The sequence below is a fragment of the Rissa tridactyla genome, chromosome Z (assembly GCF_028500815.1).
Source record: "Rissa tridactyla isolate bRisTri1 chromosome Z, bRisTri1.patW.cur.20221130, whole genome shotgun sequence".
Taxonomy (NCBI): domain Eukaryota; kingdom Metazoa; phylum Chordata; class Aves; order Charadriiformes; family Laridae; genus Rissa; species Rissa tridactyla.
In genome coordinates, this window is record NC_071497.1 from 67,424,655 (window position 1) to 67,450,401 (window position 25,747).

The window sequence follows — 25,747 nt, forward strand, 5'->3', positions numbered from 1 at the left end:
TGTATAGAGCCCACAGGTAGAACAAAATTAGAGGGACACCAAGCACTTCATGGGGGAGGACGATATTTTGATAAATTGTAGGAATGAACTGAAATTAATACAGTACCACTGTGTACAGAACTCCAAAAAATTAAGGCTGTCTGCACAAAATGAAGAGTAGTAGACTACTAGAGTAGTGGATTACAAAGTGAGTAGGATTTTAAATTATGGTGTTGATACAAAACAAACAAACATCATTCTGGGACATATTAACAGAAGTGTGATACATGTGGGCTACAGGAAGCAGCAGTGTCATTTTCGATGTCAGGAGAAAAGCCTCAGCTGCATAATTATGTAGATTGTCATGCCATGGTTGAAGAAAGCTGTAGACAAACTGGAAAGAGGTCAAAAGTAAGCACCAAGTATGATACATGGGTTGAAAAACTTGACCCATGAAGAGAGGTTGAAATGTTTTGTTTAGTCTAGAAAACGGAAGATTGGTGGGAGACAGAACAGTCTGTAAATGTATAAAATGCCAGTAAGAACACTGGGACATTTCTTTTGCAAATGCTAAGAGTTGTGTAAGAATGCTGAGGGACTGAAACTGTAGGTGCAGGATGTGAAATTTGGACTTAGCAAGACAATATAAAATTAAAGGAAAGTGGTGTCACTAGAACATGAATACAGAAATAGTAAGATACTGCATGTTAATTTGTTTTTGAATCAAAACTGACATGGAGAAGGATGTTAATAGATAGATGTTAATGTTTATTGTGGTAGTGCTAGACGTATATAATAGACTTCCAGGTTCAGTTAGCCCTGAATGTGACTAGAGATTTCTCTGGTGCTAGTAACCAAAAAAATGTAACAGAATTATGCTGGTATGGAGGACATTGACATTTGGCATAGGGACTGAAGAATAAAAACAACAATTATTCATAGGACCTCGGTATTCCTGAATATGAAGATCAACACTTTTTTTTTTCATTAGATATTCAGACAACTATAAATTAATAACAATTTTAACATGGTTGATGAGGATGTTACAAAATGCCTGGTCATAGAAAATAAGCTTGGATGGCATGACCATAGAGTGCGCCCTAAATTCAACAGGTGAGTAAACAAAGCACATATAAAACAAAATTCCTGATTTCAGAGGGACACATTTTGGTAAATTAAGGGAATTCTCAGTTGGACTGAGAAGCTTTGCGAACATCAGGTTCCAGAGACCTGGAATGTATCATGTCAATGGTGCAAAATGTAGCAGGAATCTTTATTGCAAGAGCAGAGAAGAAAAATGTGTAGAAGAGGCTTGAGATACAATGGATGACTATCCATAGCAGGGGGGGTGGAACTAGATGGTCTTCTAGGTCCCTTATAACTCTAACAATTTTATGATTCTATGATCTTTAAAGGGTATATTTAGAATATGTAGACATCTTAAAAAAGAAAAAGCAAAACTACGGAGAAGAAAAAGAAGTTTTATCTTAAAATCAAGAAGTGAAGAGTAAATGTTGAATAGAGGTTGGAAGGAAATTACTTTCAGGGATAAGGCTTGAAATCAATCTTGCTTAATATTTTCATGATAACTTGGCACAAAATACGAGAACTTTCTGATGAAATCTGCCAATAAAAAACTGGAAGACATTAACAGAGAAGAAAGGGGATATCATATGGGGGAAGCTGGATTTCCTTTAAGTCTACAGTGACATTAATGGGACAAAAATTATTTAAGCCATGCACTTGGGTACTAATAACAGAACCTCCTCCGAGAAACTAGAAACTCTGTGTTTGGAAACGACTATGGAAGAGAAGTACCGAGTTCTAAAGGGTTATTCCAAAATTACTAGGAGCTTCTAATGGGACACAGCTGTGAATAAGGCAAATGCTGTTCTGTGACATACCAAAAGAGGTATTTCTAACACAAATAGGAAAGAGCTAGTGTCACTGTGCAAAGACCTGGTAAAAATGTCAGTGTATGACGTGGTACAATTTTAATCACCCCTCTCCAAGGATACATAACTGAAACACAAAAGGAGAAGGGTTAGTGGGTTGATGAGAGAAATAGAAAGTGTATTTTACAAGGAAAACTGAAAAGACTTCGATTGATTACAGCAGCAAGAGAACAGCACAGAAGGGATACGATGATTGTCTATAAATACATCTGAAGAACAAATGCCAGTTAAAGAAGTATTTAATCTAAATAATAATGCTGTCACAGAAACAAAGGGACATAAATCAGCAATGAGTATGAATAGAAATCAGAGATACTAATCATTAAAGCAAACAAGTTCTTGAACTGCCTTCCTTTGGGAGCAGTAGGGACAAAAAAACCTAATTGCTTTTAATGGACACAGTAAGTTTATGAAAAGGAATATGTAACAAGTGATTGCAGGGATTGAATTTGATGATCTAGAAAGACCTTTCCAGCCTTGTGTTTCTATGTTGTTATATAAAAAATCATTAATTCTTTTTCTCTGTTCCTACCAAGTTAGGATATAAGAAGTTCAGTTTCATTTGCAGGTTAGAGAAGGATGTCAACTTTCTATTAAGACACTAACGCACTGAAGCAAACTAGCTAAGAAACTTTTCGAGAACCACTTAAGCAAATATTTTGACATGGCTTTTCTAGGTGTACTTGGACAGGCTTACAGAAGTGGGTTGGTCTTTTGAGGTCCTTTCCAACCTTAAATTTCTATGAGAAAATATAGGCTCGTATCTTTCTGGGCTCTGGCTTAGCAAAACAGCAAAGACCCCAAGTTATTTCTGAGAAAGCTGTTGAGTAATTTATGCTCTGTAACTTTTGGAGATATTTGCAGGGGCACATTATTTATTATTTTTCCAGTGTTCAAAGTGTTCTAGGAAATTCATAAAGCAAACCCAATTCCCAGCAGGAGATGGGAAGCTTTTGGCTTTCGTACCTGTGGAGTCTGGTATACACAAAACAAAATACCATTATTGTATTTAGCCTTCTCTAGCAGAGAAAATGCAGTTTGGTGTGAGCTCCATTGTAAAATGCTTTTCTTGTCTGAACTTCCTCTCAGAGTGGCAACAGGATTCTGTGTTCCATCATTCTGGACCACTACCAGGGACCATCAATAATAAACTACGATGACGAGAATGGCAAAACATGTATGCACATTGCTGCTGCTGCAGGCTACAGTGATATTATCAGTGAGCTGGCTAAAGTCCCGGAGTGCAACCTGCAAGCCCTTGATGTGGATGACAGGTAACCATGGAAACTCTAAAACTGAAATTGCTGCTTCCTTTCTATTAACCTGAGACGAGCTCTGTTTATTCTATAATCGTGTTTCCTGTTTCACAGGCCATGGCCTAGTTAATGAACTGCACTTACAGAGAACCATGCTTGCTCAGAAACAATGCAAAGCAGTCCAGCTCACATGTATAATACCTAGTATAATAACTGACTCGTAGGAAAGTTGTTTAACTTTGTGTTTCTGGTAGGAAATGATAAGATTATGTGTGAAAGGACTTTGTCACCACTTGACTTAACTTCTTTCTATCACAAGTGAACATTCTTGTCAAAACAATAGAACAGGATCCTACAACTTGAAGCTGGGATCCTGCTGCTTTGTATTTAAGAAATGGCAATGCTTCCTTGTTGCATTTAAGGTGCTAACACAGTATTCCTATGGGACTAGGGGACCTTCACCTTCCATTCTGACAAGGTATTTGGTTCCTTCCAGGATGAAATCCCCATATAATAAAGTGCAGAAGAGTCATCCTCTTCCCTCTTTTTTCACACCACACCTACCTCCCTTGGAACTTTGCTCACAAATTTATTTAATGCAAACAGAACCAACTGGCTGTTTGCATTGATTATTCTGTTCAGTGGAGCAAAAGCCGAGGTTTTCTTGGCTTAGTCCTTCAGGTACTTAAAATAATAGCATTCTTCATGGAAAAGTGCAATAAAATGGAACAGAAATAAAACCAACAGGGTTCTGGAGAAGTTTCTAAACATCAGTAAAATGTAGTTGAGAAGGCTGTGTTTCTATGGAGAGAAGGGCGAAGGGAGGAGTTTAACTACACTTAAGAGCTCTGTAAGGCACAACCTCCTATTACACGTTCTCAGATATTTCCATAGAAGGTATTAGACTTGAAGAGGGGAAAAGATAAGCTGTTCACTCACTACAAATACACAGTAGATTCCCATTCTATTGTGTTTCTGAATCTGCCATCTGAAATCACTGGCACTGGAAAGATAGAGGCAGAAAAAAAAATTTTATTTTTTATTCTTGCAGTTTTCTTACGGTGTTTTCTGTGCTTTCAGATTTTTCACAAGAACAAAATATTACAATTTGAAAACTGGACAAAAGTTTCCAAAGGCAAGACACAAATCTCAGGAAGCAGAAAATCAGTTTGATTCTCCTACACAGATTCAAGACAATTACATCAGCTCTAGTCTGGGCCCATCAAAAAACAGAAACAGGCAAAGGGGCAATAACAGTCTGGTAGATGTGTCCAGTCCTTCTCATTTATCTGAGGGAAGCTCCTTCTCCTACCTTCATGGAGAGCCCTGAGCCAACCATTGCTAATTGTGTTTGATGCAAAGACGAGAAGAGCTTGTCCCTGTTTTTCCTTTTTCTCCCTTTTTCTCCCTTCTCCTTTTTTCTCCCTTGTCCCTTTTTCTCCCCCTCTAAACCACTTTGGTGAGACCTCACCTGGAGTACTGCATCCAGCTCTGGTGGCCCCGACACAAGAAGGACTCAGACCTGTTGGAGCAACTCCAGTGGAGGCCACAAAGATGATCAGAGGGTTGAGAGAGTTGGGGTTGTTCAGCCTGGAGAAGACAAGGCTCCAGGGAGACCTTATAGCAGCCTTCCAGTGCCTAACAGGGGCCTAACAGGGAAAGAGGGGAGGGACTCTTTATGAGGGAGTGTAGTAGTGATAGGACAAGGGGTAACGGTTTTAAACTGAAAGGGGGTGGGTTTATATTAGATATTAGGAATAAATTCTTTCTTCTGAGGGTGGTGAGAACAGTTCCAAAACCTGGAACAGGTTGCCCAGGGAAGTTGTGGATGCCCCATCCCTGGAAGTATTCAGGGCCAGGTTGGATGAGGCTTGGAGCAACCTTATCTAGTGGAAGGAACTAGATGATCTTTAAGGTCCCTCGCAACCCAAACCATTCTGTGATTCTATGCAGTGGACACTACAAAGATTTTTTTCAAAATCTGCTCTGAAAACTTCAGGCACTTCTCCCACTCTGCAGTTCCAGCAGCGGAAGAGATGCTATTATATAGCAGGTATAGGCATTCCACAGCCCCATATCTGCTTTATCTACAGCTAAATAGGTGCACATAGATAGATGCCAGTCTATGGTCCAATTACCACCACTGGCTACCACATCAGTGTAGGTTAAGTTGCTGGAGAATTCCTTAAAATGGACGAGTGAATCTGGACGAGTAGCATAGAAACACACCTCATTATGTCACTAATAGTTTTGATAGTAAATTCATTCATCTATTCTAACGATACTCCCGCTTTTCTGTAGGACGCCCTTGCACTGGGCTGCAGCAGCAGGGAAAGCTGACTGTGTGCAGACACTGCTGGAGCTGGGGATAGACAGCAGCCCTCGAGACATCAATGAAAACACCCCTCTGACATACGCAATGTACTGTGGGCACACAGCATGCATCAAGCTGCTGTCTCAGGAGAGCAGGTAAAGCAAAAGTGCACATCTTACTCACGTTGCCACTGACTAGAAAACAAATTCATTGCTTTTTTTATGCTACTGTGGGGTTTGAGCCCAGGGTGACGTCTCCTTGATTCATATGCAATATTCAGTTCAAGTTTTCCACCAAAATAGCAACATTAGGATTAGTCATCTACTGAAGACTCATCACTGCGGTTACAGTGCTAGTCTGCCGATCAGCAGACGGTTCTGAACCAAGAAGATGTGAGTATAGCTCTTGCTCGGTCACCTTCATGCAGAAAATTTATCTTACAGAGTAATTTCAGCCCTCAGATGTATGGCTTCCACTTTTTTTAAATCTCTGAGTACTATCTGTGTGTTCATGTAATCAGACAGAGGGACAGACGGAACACAAAAGCAGCTTTTCCACATAGATAATAAAATAAATTTAAAGTTTTCATCTGCAGGGTAAGGGTTTGGCCATGTTTTCTTAGCATTCTTTAGTTCTCTACCTTGATTGTCTCTTCTTATTCTGAGTTTAGATTTTTTCTGTTAAAAAGTATTTTTTTTTACCATTGCTTATGATCTTCCTCTCTCTTTGTATTTCTCATGTTTCAGCAGATGTCATTTAATTCATTTCAATTCTTCAACTTTGGTAAATGAGCATGCACTTACAAAGACATTTGTCATCACATTTCTTTGCACTTTCCCCTCCTTTCCAGTCAGCAGTTAGCAGTATTTCCTGTGTTGCAAATTGTAAGACAGGGTAACAGTACCTCTCCTCCTCCTCCTCCTCTTTCTCCTCTTCCTCCACTTCAGTAGCTCTGAAATGTTGATTAGTCAAAATCTCATCTAAAAACTACTACAGCAACACCACTGTAGGTAATTATCTTGATAGATCTTCTGAAACTGTGCCAGGCCTCCTTAGTACAGGCAAGACAAGGGAAAGGGAAGGGGAAAGGGAAGGGGAAACGGGAGGGCAAGGGCATGGGCAAGGGCAAGGGAAAGGGAAGGAGAAAGGGAAAGGGAAAAGGAAAGGGAAAGGGAGGGAAGGAATGATGAACTAGTGCCTTTGTTACACTCTTAGCAATGACTGTGCTATTGGAAATACCGTTTTCCAAATATGACATAATACAAAGACCACTTGGTTTTTAAGATCCCAGCATGTTCTTCTTGTTATTATTGGATCTTGCCTCACCATTCAGAATAATGATTCTGCAGCTGGTAGATGCTGAAGCCAGAAAGTTTCTTTGTTTTTTTGCCTACATTAAGATGAGTGTAAGGCAATGAACCCCACAAGAAAGAGGGAAATAACGTGGTATTATTTTCAGTCCTAATTTTCTGTCTCCTTGAACCACCCCTCCAAATGTATCATCGGAATCATATATACCCCATTTCATGGGCTAACACAGACAGGATTTCTTTCATCATTTGGCAATAATGACATCACATTGTGATTTGCACTTCCAGTAGACCTGAGCCAGTTCATGAGTTTCCATCCCAGAACAACAGACTCCTAAAGAAAGAAGGACGATTCAGCATGCTGAATCACATCTTCTCTTGCAAAAAGAAGAAAGATGATCAGAAAACCAGTCAGAAGGAGAGAAGCAGAGACCGATATCCTCGAGAAGAGACCTCAGAAGTAGACGACATCATCACCACTTTCGATTGCATTATGGACACAAACTGCAAAGACATTCCAGATGAGTGTGTGACCACTGCTGACTTGAAAAGAAGGAGCACAGACAGAAAGTACCTCATGCCAGAAAAGAAGCAACCAGAGTGTCAGGGACTTCTGCCCATCAGAACCCAGAGCCTTCCCCCAATCACTGCAGGCAATTCCTTCCTAACTGCTTCCCAGAGCACAACGTCAAGCTTCTCCTCCAGCACCAGCACCCACTATTTTACACACAAGTCTCAAAAGAGTAGGAGTGAACACAACTTGCTGGACCACAGAAGCAACTGCCAGAGTTTGTTGGATGCTCCCTGGAACACAGACTCTAACCATCTACTCTCCTACAAAGTCTGTACTAGGACTCCTTCAGACAAACTGATAAATGGCTTAAACTCTGATAGATCTCACCATGTGCTTTTGTGCCCTCCCCGCCTTCCCTCACTTCCCAGTTCTCCATCAGGTAATTTCTTTCTTCTCTATCTCCCAAACCCTACAGTCTCCACTGATGCGGCAAGCTGAGTCAGAAAAAAACAGTAAGTCTGACCCATGATATTTCTATTTCTTTAATAACTTTTTCAGTTTCTTCTCCCTGTATGTAGTAGCAGTTGCAGAAAGCATGTGGACAGGACATCAGCTGACAGCTGAAACAAGGTGCTTAGATGTGCTTTTGGTCTGATGTGCTGTTCTTATGGCCTCTCCAAAGCTGAATTCAGGTTGCTAAATTTACAGAGACAGAGTAAATGCTTTTATGTTGTGGTTTGGAAAGTGTAATGCAACAGTAATGAAGCAGAGCATCAGAATTCTGAAGTAAACTCAAAACGAGGGTTTGGCAGGATTTGGGATCTAGTACTTGGTTTGACTTATATCCATGTTTAAACGAATCTGGCTGGCCGGCCTGTGTGCTGGAGTTTACTTCAACATATCAGTGTCTCCAACTTCATCTCCCTTGGGATTACTCCCACGCCAAAATTAAACACAACTAGCATGCCTTCTGACCACTGTAATATCCAACTAAAAATGAGGCAAGAAAAAACAATCCCCAAACTTACCAGTACACCATTACAAGGAGTAAATGTTACACAATAGGTTAATTTGCCCTCACCCCAACAGACATGCGCCGTTATCCTCCAGCCAAATGAGCTGTGAACAGAAGCCCTGCCTGAGAAGACCCCTCAGTTAGGTCAGGTCACTATCTGAGCTTGCATGATAGTGCAAACTGTACTGACTCCTAAGCAAAGGGTTCTATAAAACAGAAAATCTTTGTTCACATCTCTAATAACGAGAGTAGAGACAGAAACTTCAGAATGACAGGTCATTCTACATTGTGCAAATAAAGTCTGGAAATAGTTTTTCAGGGGAAAAAGGAACTATTCAAAAAGTTCCACTTCCTGAACATCAGGACGCACTCCTGAAAGCTTGACAGACCTGTTCTATAGGTGTCACTACTTTTTTACTGTGCACTCTTCAGCTATTCACGCAACCATACAAACCCCAAACTCCACGTGGCTAGCAAGGATTGCTCCAGCATGCTCTTTCTACACTGAACTCTGAAAGGTTCAGCTCCCATGTGGAAGACAAGAAAACCTGCAGGGCTTCTTTACAACCTAAATATAATAGGGTACAGTGAGACTGAGATATTTGAGATCATTCATATTGACAGTAGAAGGATGAATGAACTCAAACTGGATAAATGAAACCTGAGGACAACTATGGGGAAACATTTCTTGGTGGAATTATCTAGACTATGAATACATTTGATGTGGAAGTAACTACCATGTTATTTAAAATGTGATTATAGATTTTTCTTAAGACTGTAGTATACTGTACGGTTAAATCCTTGTTTGCTCTGGACAGAAGGACAGGTGGTTTTCTATGAACATCCTATGACAAAAAGCTGCAACCAGCTGAATCAGGATGAACCCCGTGCATCCACTCATCACAATCTGCACAGGGACTCGATATAGGACCAGCAGTCTAAATGCATGAATGAGGGCAAAATCACATCAATTATGGGAAATCTTCTAATTGTTACAATGTGAGCTGTCTTTGCATGTCCAAAGGAAGAGTAAGGCATTTTAAGACAGCTTATTATCTTCCTTGGAGAAAAAAAAAAAGCCTGAGTCTGCTTTAAGCCCAGTTTGCTGTGACCAGCTCCCTTTAATAAAACTTTCCAACAATAAACAGAGTCCTGTAGATGACAAAAAGGACTTCCACTGAGGCATGTGAATTAAAAGTTGTAAGGAGGCAGAGAGCGTCTAACAGGAATACATTGCACAACCCAGATACTGTCTAACATTTTTTCATGATAAAAAATATCTGCTTATCCCTCTTCAGGCCTATGTGTGTGGTTTAAATCTGTCTGCCCCTGTAATTAAAGCCACCTGACTTGCTTTGAACTAGAACTGCATTTACTGTACGAGCTCCAGGGCTTCCAGGTCTCCAGTGTGCTGCGCCGGCAGGACGTGGAGGGATGAGAAGCAAAGTAAGGCTGGCCCCAGCCCCGACGGCAGCACCGTGCAGGCAGCTCTCTTGGAGGAAAGATATTTCCTCATTGGTTTTTTTTTCTGCAGAAGGCTAAGGGGAAAAAACCCAACCAGCTGGTCTTTGAAGGACACTGAACTGTTAATACTCCATTTCTCAAGTCATGACTTGGAGGGGCTACATGTCATTTCCTAACCACTGAGTATCCAGGGCAGGACTATGAGTATCAATAATCTAGGGGAACTCAATCTGAAAATTATTTTCTCAGCTGACACACAGTGTTGATTGCCTTGCATGGCCATGCCTTTATTAAAGTCAGAGCTAATTTTTGTGCTTACTGCTACTAAGGCAGCTGGCACATAGATGGGGATTTTGGGAGGTTTTTTGTTCTGTTTTCTGTGCTCCTGGAAATGAAAGATGAGTCAATTTACTAGCTGAGCCTTAGCGCTTACATAAAGGGGAGAGGCTGCTGTGAGTAGCAATGAGACTTTCCTTACTATCATGCACTGATTTCTCTCAGAATAACTACTTTGTCTTGCCCTCCGCTGGGGAAAGCAAAGATAGACTGTACCAAAAACTATTGTCAAGATTGCAGGAGTGCTTGCCAGCCACAGTGCTGAGCTCGCGTCCACAATATGAAGCATTTTGTATTTATGAGCTTTGCAATCATCTCATTTTGCAAAACGTACTGCCATCTACTTTCCAAGGGAAAAATGGTGTAAGCAGAGAAACTCCAAGTCACATAGGTAAAAGGAAGCCTGTGTCAAACGTAAGGCAGCTCTTAGCACCCTCTTACCAGATTTAGCCTCCTTCTATCACACACTCATCTTTTAGATTACCAACTTTCCAGGTCTAAGGTGACAGTTTATTACAGATTTTATTACAGCAGCCCACTACCTTTTATTTGCTTAAACAGATAATGTAAAAAATAGGCCACTATTAAGCTTATGTTGGCATAAGCAATGTGTTATAGTCCAACAGGAAGGAAGCACTTCTTGGCCAGGAAAGAGTAGAGCAAAGCTGATCAGTGTGGCTGTTTGTTTCTCAAACTGAAGGACTGATTTACAAGCGGACATTCGTCATAACATTTACAACTTTTCCACAAAACACACGACAACATGGTTCTCTTACCTAAATGCAAAAGAAAATCAAAGAACAACCTGTAAAAAAAGTCAGTAAATAAAATGATATGCACAAGCGTCCTGCGTTTTATACTAATGAAATTGCCTCCTTTCCATTACATTCAAAAATGCCATTGTAAATACACTCTCGGGGATGACAAAGATGATGTCTTAAAGAAAGAAAAACCTTTCTCTCCGATGTTATGTGAAGCAGATAGAAAAGAAGAGCAGAATACTTCCCCTGGATGCCAGAACTTTTAGACAACAAGGAATCTTTTCCAAGCATTCATATCCGCCTTGCAAACATGATTGTGCTTTGTACTGTTGTTTTGCTGCCAGATACCCCCACTTAGGAAATAAACATATCTCTTGATAGAAAAAACAGCCTCCCATCATCAAAGCCATAATGGTACATACATAATAACCCATTAGTTCTCAGCATAAGCATCGCTGAAACCAATATAACTTGAATTGCACTAATGGGAGCAGCAGGCTTGATTCTCTGCTATTTTGGAATAGATATATTTATTTCTTTGTGCACAGTGGATGTGATGTCTATAGAATAAACTTACCAATTTAACACCCACTTTTTGATCACCCTGTAGAAGTGTTAAAGACTAAATAAAGCATAAATCATGGGAAAAGGAAACCAAAGTCTGTTTCTATTAGATACATCTCATCCATAAGAGATTGTTCACGCTTTAGCCCAATACATGTCAGCTTTACCCATGGGACCCAGTAGATTGAGACAAGCTCTATCGACTGCCATTGCCTTTGGACCAGAATCTTGCTCCGTGCTGAGCTGAAGGCTGCACTATAACATGGGGGTTTGTCTGACAAAACACTTTAGCTCCTTTCACACAGAATCCATTTAGTCAGTAACATAGTTACAGAAGTCGTGACAACTACTTCAGTGCACCTCTAGGAATCTGTTCTACACTATTTTCCCGTAGCTTTATCTTGCACAGCTCAGCAATACACAGGTATTTTCAAGTACCAACTATAAAGCCACAAAGGCTTTTTATATCGTTCCATTTCTTCCTATTGCTTAAGATGTCCTACTACATCCAGCTCGTGTCTCCCCTCGTCTCTGCGTGCCAACAGAGCTTATGCTTGCTCTGCAATGAGCTATGTTGCAACGCCATGCTGAATGAGCAGCTGTTTGCAAGACAACTCAAGACTCCTTACAAAGCTCATCTCAGGTCTGGTGATAACAAAAAAAGAAAAATTTGAGGGACTCAAACGTCACAGAATAAGATCAATTCAGGAAAAGGATCTGGGAAAAATGCTGATCTGGTGCTTGAGTTTCTACTTTTTCAATAGTATTTGATGTGTCATTTATGTAGTGAAATGCATTACACCATCTAACACATTGTCTTTTTCAATAGTACAAGACCAAAGTTAACTTTAATCTTAGCCAGTGAAATGCCACAGTTAGCTAATTACACTTTCATTTTCCAGTATCTATTCTTCTTGGTAAAAATTAAATTGCCATAAACGTAGTTTATTAAGAATCAGTTTCTATCAGTTTTGCTATGTTTTCATCTGCAGCAAAACCCTCTCAAAGCTCATCTTTACTGCTGATATACTCCCAATAGTCTCATTTTCCGCTGAGCAGTTGAACTCCATTTGTGTTCTAGTACATAGAAAGGCTGAGACCCTGTTAGAAAAGTTTGCAAACTAAAACTTCGATGAAGAAATCAAATCAACCTAGTTGAATATTTCTAGATATTTTGTGTCCAAATATTCTTACATGGACCTAGTTACTTGACTGTGCCTGTTTTAAGACCAATTACTATATTATATGAGAGGATATATGATAAGCGTACACATGAAGGTTATATTAAATCAGGCACTCTTTTTCATAAATGTAAAGAGAACAAAGCAACAGCTTTTTTCAGTTCGTGGTTTCTTGTTATTATATATTTCTGAGAATTACTAAGTAAGTTTTCTTTTTTTCTAGAAGCCAGACATCTACAGTGCACTGTATTATTTACAATTATTTTCATATGGTAACATATTTTTCTTTCACAGGTAAAAATTTTCAACAGATGCCCATAGATGAACCCAAAATAAAAAACCTTACTCCTGTACGGAACAGCCTAGCTCCCATACCCAACCACTGTGCTCACAAAAGTAAGTACAGGCAAGTCTCAGTTACAATATCATTATGTGTGCCCCCATCACTGGCATCTGAGTGCCTGAGAGAGGTTTCATGTTCCTTTTTCACAGCATCGTAGAATGGCTGAGGTTGGAAGGCACCACTGGAGATTGTCTAGTCCAACCCACCTGCCCATGGAGAGGTCACCACCAGCAGGTTGCTCAGGATCACATCCACTTAGGTTTTAAATACCTCTAAGGACGGGGACTACACTACTTCTCTGGGCAACTGTTCTAGTGTTTGACCACCCCCAGAGTAAAAAAGTCTCGTGTAACCTATTTGTGCCCATTGACTCTTTCCCCATCATGGGACACCACAGAGAAGAGTCTGGCTCCCTGTTCATTACTCCCCTCAGTCAGGCATTTATACATATTGACAAGATCCCCTGAGTCTTCTCTTCTCAAAGCTGAACTGTCCTGGCTCTTTCAGCCTCCCCTTTGAGGCTGGACACTCCAATCCCTTAATCATCTCCATCGTCCTTTGTTGGACTTGCCCCAGTATGTCCTTGTCTCTCTTATGCTGGGCCCACAGAATGGGACACAGCACTCCAGATGTGTCTCACCAGTGCTGAGTAGAGGGGAGGGATCACCTCCCACGATCTGCTGGCAACACTCCTCCTAATGCAGCCCCAGATACTGTTGGCTGTCTTTGCCGCACGGGCACACTGCTGGCTCATGTTCAGCATGTTGTCTATCAGGGCCCTCAGGTTCCTCTCTGACAAGCCCCATTCCAGCTGTTTGATCTTCAGCATCTATTGGTGCAGGGAGTTATTCCTCCCCAGGTGCAGGACTTTACATTTCCCACCTTCAGCTGGACTTTGTGGTGCTGATCACAACCCTGTTCTCCAAAGAGTTTCATAGATTTGGCCCAGTCGAAGCGATATATGTCAACATAGAGGAGCGTTTGGTTCTACATTTATTTTCCAGAGCAGAGGTGACTGGAATTCTCACAGACACAGGATTTTTCACTCTCGGTTTCACTCTTGATTGCATATGCCTGTATGACTCAGGTAGCTTTTCACAGGGGGCAGGACATGATGACTTACAGGAATGCAAAGAGATGGATGACAACAGCCTAATGACTGCATGGCAGAGAAAGGTTGGATATGTGAGATGAAAGCCAGGATAAGGAATGACTCTTCTGCAAACAGCATGAAAAATATGATATTTTATCATGACACTGATTTTTGTGTCCTTTTGCTAGCAAAAATTAGAGGGAAGAGGACTGGAACAAGATCATCAGGTTTCCAGAAACTTTGTCATTTTCTGAATGCTACATAGGTGAAAAGATGTCTCTCTGTCTTAAGCACAGCAGATAGACTAGCTTTTACTTGAGGGCAGGAATAATTCATTTCTCTCATTCTAACAGCAACTGGTTAGGGTTACCTTCTGTAACACAGGAGCTAAAATAAAGGGACTGGGAGAGCAGCAGGCTTTTTTTCCTCTGCACTTGCAGACAGCTCTTCATTCCCAAGGCAGTAAGAAGCGAGGTCCCGAAAAGCAGGGAAAGCCTCACCCCGCTCCCACAGCCCCGGCAGAGTCTCAAGACTTAGTGAGTGTCCCAGGATGGACCCAGCCAGCGTCTGGGGCGCTCTTCACATGCAAACATAGCCCTACTCCCAGCAGCATCCTGCTCGCACAGCCTTGTGCTCCGCTAAGCGCAAATCCTCCAATGTATTTTGGATGAGGATTTGCAGTTTACTGTTTGTCATCCTGCAGGTCAGCCAGGTCCTAAAGCGTTCACAATTCAGAGCTAAATTTAAGAGTCATTTTCTCTCATGATCTGAGTTTCAGAAGCAATTCTGCAGCTATAACAATATTACTAAAAACGAAACAGCAGAGGTAGCTTTATAGGGAACATCAGATTGGGTAGGGGAAATACAGAATTCTGCACCGCTGCTGCACAGTAAATAATAGAGGAAGAAGAAAAGCAGAGACATGTGGAATACTGAGGTGGTATTCTCTGTCTGCTCAGAGGAAAGAAAAGAATCTAACTGCTTTCAAAACCCCAGCTCCAAGTCTTCTATTTTTAAGCTTTCTACTAATGTTCTCTGGGTCTTCTAGTTAAAACATAGTTGTAAACAAAATCCTAAAAAAAAAAATATTTCATAATCACTGGTGTTCTTGCAGTAATTCATACAAACAGCCAGGATTTTAGTTCTAGTCTCATGCCAAAACCTGTGTTTTATGAATAAGATACAATTATCACAGTTAATAATCATGGTTCAATTAACGAACACAGCACATTTATCCAGGTGCCATTACTGCTTGAACATCAGTTCAGGCCAATAACAGAAAAACAAAGTTATTTGCAAAATAGGTTAAATTTCTTCTTTGTTAATACAAATGACACATTTCATCCTGGAGCTTTCCGAATAACTGTTTCAGAGCCAAGATTTCACTCATCCTCCATCCAGCCCTAAAAATATTACTGTTCTGGACACAGCCTTATCCAGGCAAATGCCTCCAGCAATGAAGTTTGAAGATAAACATTTGTGTTTCTCTAGTATTTTCGTTACACAAGATGTGTGCTAAAAACATGCAACAAAGCCAGTGGGGGAAAAAAAGCAACCAGGGAGCTAAACAAAAAAAATAAGCATAAATTAGAAAGAGAACTGAAACTACTCAGAGATTAACAGAAAGAAGAAACATCTCCCAAAAAAAGGAAGGGCAATGAAAAAAAGGAAGAGATGCTTTAATCTCTAAGCAAAACCATTTAAAAATACAAGTTAGAAAGAGGATAATAGGAATGAAACAATAGCCTAGGAAGAGTACTGGAGTGACTTTAACCCATAGTTCATGAACTCACACCCTCCAGGTGTTCCTAGGGCCAAAGAGGTCCCTCACATGGCTTCTTGAGTAGCCTCAGGACAGCCTGGCATCTCTTACTCTGCATGCTGCTGCTCCATCCCCAGCACACCCTTTCTATCTCATCATGCAACTCTCCCAAGGACCCCTGGAAAACAGGCTTACAACCATCACACGCTGCTCACACAATGCCAGAATAACTTTCCAAAAAAATATGGGACTTCTAGAGAATGCTGCTCTCACTTCTTCATGTGGCTTAGAAGGTCTGAAGCCAAAGTGACGTTACCACTTGCTGAACAACAAAAAAAGAAAAAAGAAAGAAAGATATATTTCTGCAGATCCTTTAACAATATTTTCTGGGGATCAGTAGTTGTTTTTGCTGTTATTCATCATGAGCTGAAGTTTCTTCTTTCCTAAGTTAACAGCAAAGGATTCCACAAAGCACCCTCCTCTGCAGAGGGCCACCATGGTCCGCTGCTTGCAAAAGGAACAGAGTCTAAGAGTACCTCCTTCTGCTGGAGTACATACCCCTTGGGTAATGCCTCCCGGGCAGCTTTATTCTTGCCTCTGCAGTTGACAATAGCAGCCACTCGAGAGTCACTGCTGAGTGGAAAAGGCTCCATGAATGAGTCACTCTTATTGTACCACTAGGTGCTGGGTAACTGTCTCTGCCCTCTGAACATGAATAATTACTGCTGCTTTCACTGTACATAGCTTCTGGCAACCAGCCTTAAGGGTTCTGTCTTTTGCAGACCCCAGTGCTGTGTCCAGGCTCACGTGTCTCAACACATACCCTAATACCAGCCATTATATCTATTATTTCAAAGCCATCCATATACTCATCCTGAAATCCTTATTGAATATCCTAAATTGAGTACAGTATGTAGGACTAGATGGAAAGCATCAACGTTTGGATGCTGCTTTTTAGTTCTTTGAATGAGCACGGGTTTGTGATGGCTAGCCGGTCATGAGGGTGAAGTTAAATTACACTTCTTTTGCATTACTTAAACCCGTCATTAAGGACTTACCTAGTACGTAAAGTGTTCCAGAGATATTTTACACAGGTGCAAACTTTGAATGCATGAACGTATATATGCCTGTGCTCCAAAGAGGGAAACAAGTAAGCCTCTCAATATGCATTTGGTTTACACACCAAAATTTCAATGAACTCAAAGCATTCTATCATGTTGCAGAAAACAAACGGGCTCATTTATTGTATTTAGCCCTTCTGCCTTATTCACACAAATTCAATACCAACTAAAGCAAAGTATTAATGGTCTGGGGTATTTTTTTCATGGAAAGGAAAACTAAGAGATTTCTTGAACCTCTGAACACAAATGAACCTTGAATATGACCTATGAATTACACTACATTGCCAAAGGCCAGACAGCTCTAGTAAACACTGTCTGGTCAGGCCACCACAACTTGAACTGTACTGAAGTTAGCATTAAAATAAGAAAAAAATCTACCAATTTTTTAAATCCTCTCTATAAATGTTCTGCTTTGCCCCAGATAGAAACCTGGTGAATCTTAGACAATTACTGCTCCAGATAAATAAATAATGAATGATGAAATAAGTATATGGCATATGGTAATGGGTAATATGATAATGGGTAATATGGCAAGAATAACTTCAGCCTCTTTTGCACAATGTATATAGTAAAAAATATGTAGATGCAAAGCTTTTTCAGTGCCCACCACAGACATTAGACAGGCAACATTTGCTTACAACAGGGCAAATTTCTGACTTGTTAATTATATACTACGTAAATCTACAGACACAGAAGGGCTTGCATGACAAGACTGGTGTGTTTCTGCCTGCTGAAGCACGGAATCTGCAGGGTTCCTGCTCGAACTTCTTCATTATATTTCTGACTCGGGCACAGTCTGTGTCCCCAGTTACCTGCAGGACTGTTACTGCCATAGCCAGTTATTCTCCATCTTACATTTGGACTTTTGGTGGTTCGGGATTTCGTTGTTTGTTTGTTTTCCCTAAGTGTAGTGGTTTGCATTTGCCTTTGCTGACTTTCATTAGCTGAATTTCTTACCGCTTCTCCAATTTATCAGGTCATTTTGCATTGTAAATCTGTTCTCCTATAAATCACACCTTGAGTGCCTTTTTTTCATTAGGTGTGTGTCCACATTATAGTAATGGATCTACCTTATTTTTTACAAAAATTTGTGACAAAGTTAATAATCCATCCTTATTAAAACCACATAATTTCTCACTTCTCCTGCATCCACTCCTCCAGTGATCCAGTTTGTTGGTTTTTTTTATATTTCTTCATGAGCAGTGAGAAGGCAGACTTCATAGGTTCAAAGATTCACTTCTGAGAAACACCAACTGTGGTCAGAATTTTAGGTTAGGTCAGGATTTAGGATTTTTTGGGTTAGGTTAACTGACTTTAAATTCCTTAAGTCCCTTTTTCTTATCTTTTTATTCTACAGCTGTCAAGAAACTCCATCCACTATTCTACCTATGAGTTTAGCTTGGTTTGGGGATTTTTTCAAAGAGCAAAATTGACTTGTAAGGTCCAGTTTATCACAGGTGCATTGACTGCAGTAGTTACTCAGTTCATACCAGTTCATTATGTCATCTGTTATTTCTAATAAGAATTAGTTCATTTATCAGTTTATCCTCTATTAAAACAGTCCAAATCTAGATTAACTGCAGATGTTCCTCTGGAATTGCACAAGATTTTCATTGTGTTAAGAGAGAATGCTCTTCTCCATTCCTCATTTCTGTAGAATTTCCCTGAACCTGCACCAGGAAAATTCCTGTCAGAGATTATGAAAAGGGAACAATCAAAGGGGCTGCCAGGCATAATGCAAACATGGACACCCAGGTTTTCATTGAACCTGACGAGGAAATGGAACGACAAGGACAGGCGGAGGTGGTCACCTGTCTCACAGAATGCTTTATAGCAGAATTCTTCCCACATGTAAAGAACAAGACACAAGCATAATACCAATCTGAGGACAAGTGTTTTGGCTCAGAGAATGGTTTTTAACACCTGATCACCACGAAGCATTTCTGATTAGTTTCAAAGGAGGAAGCCAGCAAAATAGACAGAGAATCTGAATAACCTTCTGGAGGCTGCCATGACTAGTAAGATGAAACTCAAGGTAAAACATCTCAGAGGAAAACAATAGTCTCTCATATATTCATCACAATAGATGCAGATGGAAAGAAGTGACAGATGGAATGAGAAACAACCGACATCATCTACCTGGACTTATGCAAAGTGTTTGACACTGTCCTGCATGACATCCTGGTCTCTAAATTGGAAAAGCGTGGATTTGATGGATGGACCACTCAATGGATAAGGAACTGGCTAGATGACCACACTCAAAGGGTTGCAGTCAATGGCTCAATGTCCACATGGAAACCGGTGATGAGTGGCGTTCCTCAGGGGTCAGTACTGGGACCAGTGCTGTTTAACATCTTTGTCGGTGACATGGACAGTGGGATTGAGTGCACCCTCAGCAAGGTTGCTGACGACACCAGTGTGGCACAGTCGACACACAGGAGGGAAGGGATGCCATCCAGAGGGACCTTGACAGGCTTGAGAGGTGGGCCCATGCAAACCTCATGAAGTTCAACCAGGCCAAGTGCAAGGTCCTGCACCTGGGTCATGGCAATCCCAAGCACAAATACAGGGTGGGCAAAGAATGGCTACAGAGCAGCCCTGAGGAGAAGCAGTTGAGAGTGTTGGTTGATGAGAAGCTCAACAGGAGCCAGCAATGTGTGCTCACAGCCCAAAAAGCCAACTGGATCCTGGGCTGCATCAAAAGAGGCGTGACCAGCAGGTTGAGGGAGGTGATTCTGCCCCACTACTCCGTTCTGGTGAGACCCCACTGTCAGTACTGCGTCCAGCTTTGGAGTCCTCAGCACAAGAAGGACATGGACCTGTTGGAACAGGTCCAGAGGAGGGCCACAAAAATGATCAGAGGGCTGGAGCACCTCTCCTGCAGAGACAGGCTGAGAGAGTTGGGGTTGTTCAGCCTGGAGAAGAGAAGGCTCTGGGGAGACCTTCTATCAGCCTTCCAGTACCTGAAGGCTGCCTACAGGAAGGACGGGGAGGGACTCTTTTTATCAGGGAGTGTTATGAAAGGACACGGCATAACAGCCTCAAACTGAAAGAGGGTAGATTTAGATTGGATATCAGGAAGAAATTCTTTACTGTGAGGGTGGTGAGGCACTGGAACAGGTTGCCCAGAGGAGTTGTGGATGCCCCACCCCTGGAAATGTTCAAGACCAGGCTGGATGGGGCTTTGAGCAGCCTGGTCAAGTGGGAGGTGTCCCTGCCCATGGCAGGAGGGTTGGAACTAGATGATCTTTTAGGTCCCTTCCAACCCGAACCATTCTGTGATTCTGTGAATGAAGGAGCTTGATGATTTCAATTTAGAGAAGATATAGAACTATATCAACTTAAAGCACAAAAAATGTTACCCTGCTGAGTGTGAGGTGGAGATTAAGGATGATCTAAATCCACAGTTTCTTACAAGACTGCTGACACACACAAGACATACAGCAGCTGTGGCTCTTCTGTTTCAGTGTGGGTCTTAGGGTGCTACAGGATAATGGGCTACTTTTGTGGCCTGTGACTTGCAGAGCTTGTGTGGACCTACCTTCATGACTGATTGTCTCTAGAGTAACCCAGACACAGTATCGCAGGTTCTTCCATTTCATCTTCCGAAGATTTTGATCAGAATTTACCCTAGGAAATAGAGCATCCTCCCACAAAGGTTTTGTTAAATATAATATATTCCCATAGAACATTTATGTTTCAGTCAGCCTGTGGTTTTTGATGAAAAAATGTCTTGTGGAAATCTCCCCAAACAGACCAAGTCTCCTTCAGTCAAACTATGGATTTCCTGCTTATCAAAAGTGAACCTTTAAACTTACCAAGTCTTATTGATCATCAAACGTAATGTAAATTGCTTAACACTGGAGTTTTCTTCAGTTGAAGCTTAGCCCTGACAGGCTTTAGTGATTTTTTACTGATATTTTTCAAATGCAGGTTTGCGTACACACAACACAAAACAAACAAACAGTTCAAAGAAAGTAGCAAACTCGTTTGCAAAAATGTCATGCTTTTCACCTTCTGTGTACTCTTTCTCTCTTTTTCTTTTTCCTCTAGTTCAGCTACCATCTCAGGGTGCCAAGAAGTTTAAGTCCCTGCCTTTAAATTCCCTAAGGACTGATGAAGTTATTCTCCCACCAGCCCCAACCTCCAGATCCCAGAAAAGGGGACATTCTCAGAGTCATTTGCTCTATTCTCTCTTGCCTGGACTATCAGGAGAGCCTCTGAAACCAAGCTGTGTCCTACCTGCTATCCCATGCCAGAAGAAATCTAACCCTGCAGAAGAGCTTGAGAGATCTCTCACCAAACCAGACGCTGAAAATTAACTCATTACACTGGCCTCAATCAGCTGAAATATATCTAAGAGCTTCTTACAAGATAAATGTAAAGTAAAATCTCATTAATTTGCACTAATGATGCTCTTGTGAAATGGAGTGTAAATAAACAAAAACCAAGAGAGAGTAGCACATCACAAAAGCGGCACTGTGTATTTATATAGGCATTTTCATTACAGTTTTCATTTATGATGAAATTATTAAATCAATATTTAATGTGTTGTAAGACTATTTTGTGAATGGAATCCTCATAATGTGCAATCTTGTTGCAGCAATGTGCTGTTAAGCCTTTCACAGAAAACAGGAACAAAGAGTAAGATCTTCTGCATGATTTAAAAGTCAGAATTAGGGAAATACAAATTGACAGGGATTCCCTGCAGTTTGTAAATGCAAAGGTGCTGATTCTGAGGCTGTGTGCCATCAAAAATATCTTTTTAAGATTAAAATGATAAGCTTAAAATAAAAGTCAATTTTAGCAAATGAGGAATTTTGACTCTTTGTTTTTCAAGTATTTCCCACATTGTAAGTTTGTGGGTTTTGTGAATTCAAAAAGCTAAAGAAGTACAATGAAACACTAATCCCTGTGGGACAGACAGGACTACAGCACACATTGTTCAAAACTGTTCATTGCACTGACAGATTTATGTCTCTTCCATTTAATTTTTCATATTCCTCAGTGACAAAAATGCAATTGTGCATTGTTATGTTCATAGAACAAGGATTGCATGGTCCTGAGTTATTATGCATTATTTCATCACTTCGATCACCAAACCGAAGAAGGAAATCTAACTAGACTGCTGTTCAGTCAAAAGCCTTGGTGAGTGCTAGAGGCCTTTGACTAAACATTTCAGAAGACTGTCCTTTCCTAAAGGACGACAAAGGCATCTGCCTGTGCTTCCTTCAGGATTCTTATCTAAATCTTGCTGCTATTACTCGGGAGACTTCCCCACTTCTGATTACAGAGGGGCTGTGGGCATTACTGTGGGCAGGGGGAGGGGGGCATCGTCCCCTTTTGTCACCCCGTCTATACCACCATTGCTAGTAAACCTGTCCTACATTAGATCTACCTCAGCAGCTCATTCAGCCAGGACACGGCATTTCTGTTTATCTCTAGATAAATGTTTTATTAGCTGACAAACATTTCTTTTGCTGTGTCACTGTAAAAGACAAACCTGACATGAAAGAGAAGATAATCATGTCCCAGTAGCTGCAGTTTCCAATTTCCTTGCAGTAATGACTGTAAATAGAAGGATGGCTGGTGGCTGTCACAGACAGTCCCAGAAAGAAAAAGAGCAGAGCACAAAAACAGCTGCTCTGACGCAACACAAGGAAGAGGGAACTTTCGCACACAAATAAAAGGATATTTTATTTTTATACATCTAATCCAAATGTCTGGGTATAAAGCTCAAATTCAACAACTGATGTAAACCTCTTGCTTCTTGCTGAAGTCCACGAGAGTAAAAAGCTCATGTGCCTGGGCCTGACAGGCAACCTACCCCCCAAGGCTAGATGGAAAAACTACTGCGTGACAGAGGCATGCTCTGTTAAAGGAAAGATCAATGCTGGCATGCTCTGTCTTTGCACCTGACCAGTGCTGCCCAGTCCAGCCCCACTGAAAAGTCCAGAGTCCCTCCTGCAGCGTAACAGACTGGCATCTGCTCCACGGGGTCACCGCCTGAGCTGGTCTGCTCGCCAGAGCCCCTAAGCTTCTCTGCCCTGGAACTCCACCAGTTGCAACCCCCAAATTCTCTGACTTCCAGCCCTTTTGTACTTCTACCTGTGCCCTCACACAAGAGGCAAGTGGTTCATAAGGCAGTTCTTAGAAACGTTCAAGCTTCAATGCAGACCACTATAGAGCAGACGGTTTTGGTGCAGACTGCACAGAGGAGAAGGAAAAACCAATTCATACAGCTCTGGCTGGCAGCGAATAGCCTCTGTGTTAACCTTAAGTGTCTGCATAGACATCAGCGTAGACATCACAAGAATGAGGTTGGTCTTCCCAGAGTGAGAAGCCAAAGTAACCACTCTGGCAGAGATTAATTATCTTTAGTTTAACACACTGCTTGGGAATTGGTACGGTGTGTGGAAGGAAGAGAAGACCAAATGGCACAGCAAGGAAATCCCAGAGGTCAAATATTTGTGACCCCACCACCACTCCAGACCTTGTGATTGGGTAAGAAAACTGAGATTTTTGCTATCAAAAAGAGGCAGGTCATGTCCTGCAACTCCATTTTTTCCTTAGTAGAAGGAGATCCTGGTTGCTGTTACTGACTGAGAGGGGGGTGAATCTCTCATCTCTTGTGTTACCCAGCTGGTCCAGGGACCAGGAGAGTCCTGGCCTGCCTGATGGCAATCACATAAAAGCTGTGGTGGTGCCCATTTGTTTGCCAGCTGCAGTTCCATGCTGGAGACAAAGGTACAGGAGTAGTCTGTGTTGCTTCCCATAGAGGCTTGAACAAATTTCAAATGTTTCCAGTATTACAGCAAGAGAGAAAGGGAGAGACGTCCCCCACGCCTTAGGCTAGGCACTTCCATTCCCAGAAAGGAAGCGATCAGCTTTCTGGGTTTCCTCTTCAGCAGTGCTTTGTTAATGCAGCGTGGGTGGAAAAAGCTGAATAATGAACAATTTTAGATCAAAGATAACACTGTCTTTCAAATGAAAATCCTTCAAAAATGCAGAATTTCACATGCAGTCACTCGAAGCTAGAAACAAACATTACCACTGCCTCCTCAATACAATCATTTTGTGTGACAGGAGACATCTGCTACCTGATTTTTTCCTATCATTTCCCCCTTTTTTCCTCAACTTTTTCTGGGAAGGAATGTTTTTTTTTCCAGTGGGTCTCCAACCAAGGAAATAGACTTTTTCAGGAAGGGAATGCAAATCAAACTGCCTGTTGAAAAGTAAGCTTAGAATATAGCACTTACCTGAACATAGGCAGTCTTAAATGCATGGTAATCTGAACTAAGATCCAGGTCACTTTTCTAATGTATTTCTTCTGTAGACTGTCAATAAAGAAGTAGTTCACAATTCGTCAAATAAAGAACTTTTAAAAATTAATGCTCATAGACAGCACTAATAATTATTCTCAGAAATGTTCCCACCAGGAACTATTCTTATCTTCTGGGTTTGATAAACCAAATTCTACAATACATAAACAAGTCAAATTAAGTTGAAGTCTTTCACCTTCAGAGGAGAGCAGACTGTTGACTGCAGTGCACTGCATGAAAGATAACAAATGAACCAATACCTACTTAAGCTACACTGACCTCTTGCTCAGACCTTTCCTGGAAGATAATGGCAGGAGAGACAATAAAAGGCTAACACAGTTGATTAGCAATTGCCAAGAAATGGCTGGTCAGTAGGTCATGACAGAGATTATTCTTTTTTCCTCTGTCTGGTGATTAAATATGTCTGGCACATTCTTCTGTGGCACTAGTTGAGTGTTAACTCGCAGAGTGTTGCAGTACTCAGGGGCCTGGGGAGTTTGGCTTGGCACAGAGAGCTAAGAAAATATATATACATACAGGATACATTTTCAGACCAAAACACAATATACTTCCCCACTGGAACACATTCTACATTCCATATATCATTCTTACGAACAGAATTTGAAAATGCTTTTAAAAATGGTGCAGCCTTTATTCCAGTGGACCATTTACTTATACATTGATATCAAGTGGAGAGGTCCACTCTTCCAGTAAGCTGCGCAGGAGGTTAGCATTACTCCACTATTTAAAACAGAAAAACATTCATACGTAAAACAAAGGATCATCCAGCATTATGGAGATCTTTCAAAGGCTACTCTATTGATGAGCAGAGCATCTGATGAGCAGGCTAATTTTCTTGTTTAAATACCTAAAGAGGAAGCAATGTCATCTAAAATTCAGTTATAATAAAGCATTTTAAACACTGCCAAAGGTGGAGATCTCTGTCCCTTCACCCCAAATACAGTGCATTCTGCTACCATCACCAATGAGGAGCCTGCACAATCCATATGCTTTTCCACTGCAAAACACGAGAAGCATCCTAGTTACCACTTCAGGCCATAAAAGCATATCAACTTTTCAAACAATTCTAACAGGGCTATGAGAGCTCATCTGATCATACTGTCATCGTGAGCCATCAGAACTGTTACTCTGCATCTGCATTACAATAACGATTTAGAAGAAGACCAAAATATTGAAAGTGTACATTATTTACCTTTGTATTTTAAAAGTGGAATTTTTCTCTCATTATTTTCACAGGGTTTTCCTATGTTCCTTAGTTTCAGAGGAAAGATTTTCCTGTGCTGTCCCTATTGGTGGAAAAGCTCAGCATGATGACAGAGACAGTTTAGACCAGAGGTTGTCAGGTGTCCAGCATCAAAGCCACCTTTAACCAAGGGCAGTGAGTAGTACTTGATGTGAAGCAGTTGACACAGAGCCAAGAAATAAACTCCAGGCCC

The 25,747-nt window shown here is 41.1% G+C and overlaps 1 protein-coding gene across 1 annotated transcript in view; it reads left to right on the forward strand.

Moving 5' to 3' along the window:
• Window positions 1–21,290, forward strand: part of ANKRD55 (ankyrin repeat domain 55) — a 47,835-nt gene extending 26,545 nt beyond the window's left edge. Inside the window, 5 exon segments of the mRNA XM_054186929.1 lie at window positions 3,024–3,208; window positions 5,492–5,659; window positions 7,103–7,767; window positions 12,944–13,045; window positions 21,022–21,290. Coding sequence (XP_054042904.1) covers window positions 3,024–3,208; window positions 5,492–5,659; window positions 7,103–7,767; window positions 12,944–13,045; window positions 21,022–21,290 — 1,389 coding nt within the window.
• Window positions 21,291–25,747: the final 4,457 nt, after the last annotated feature.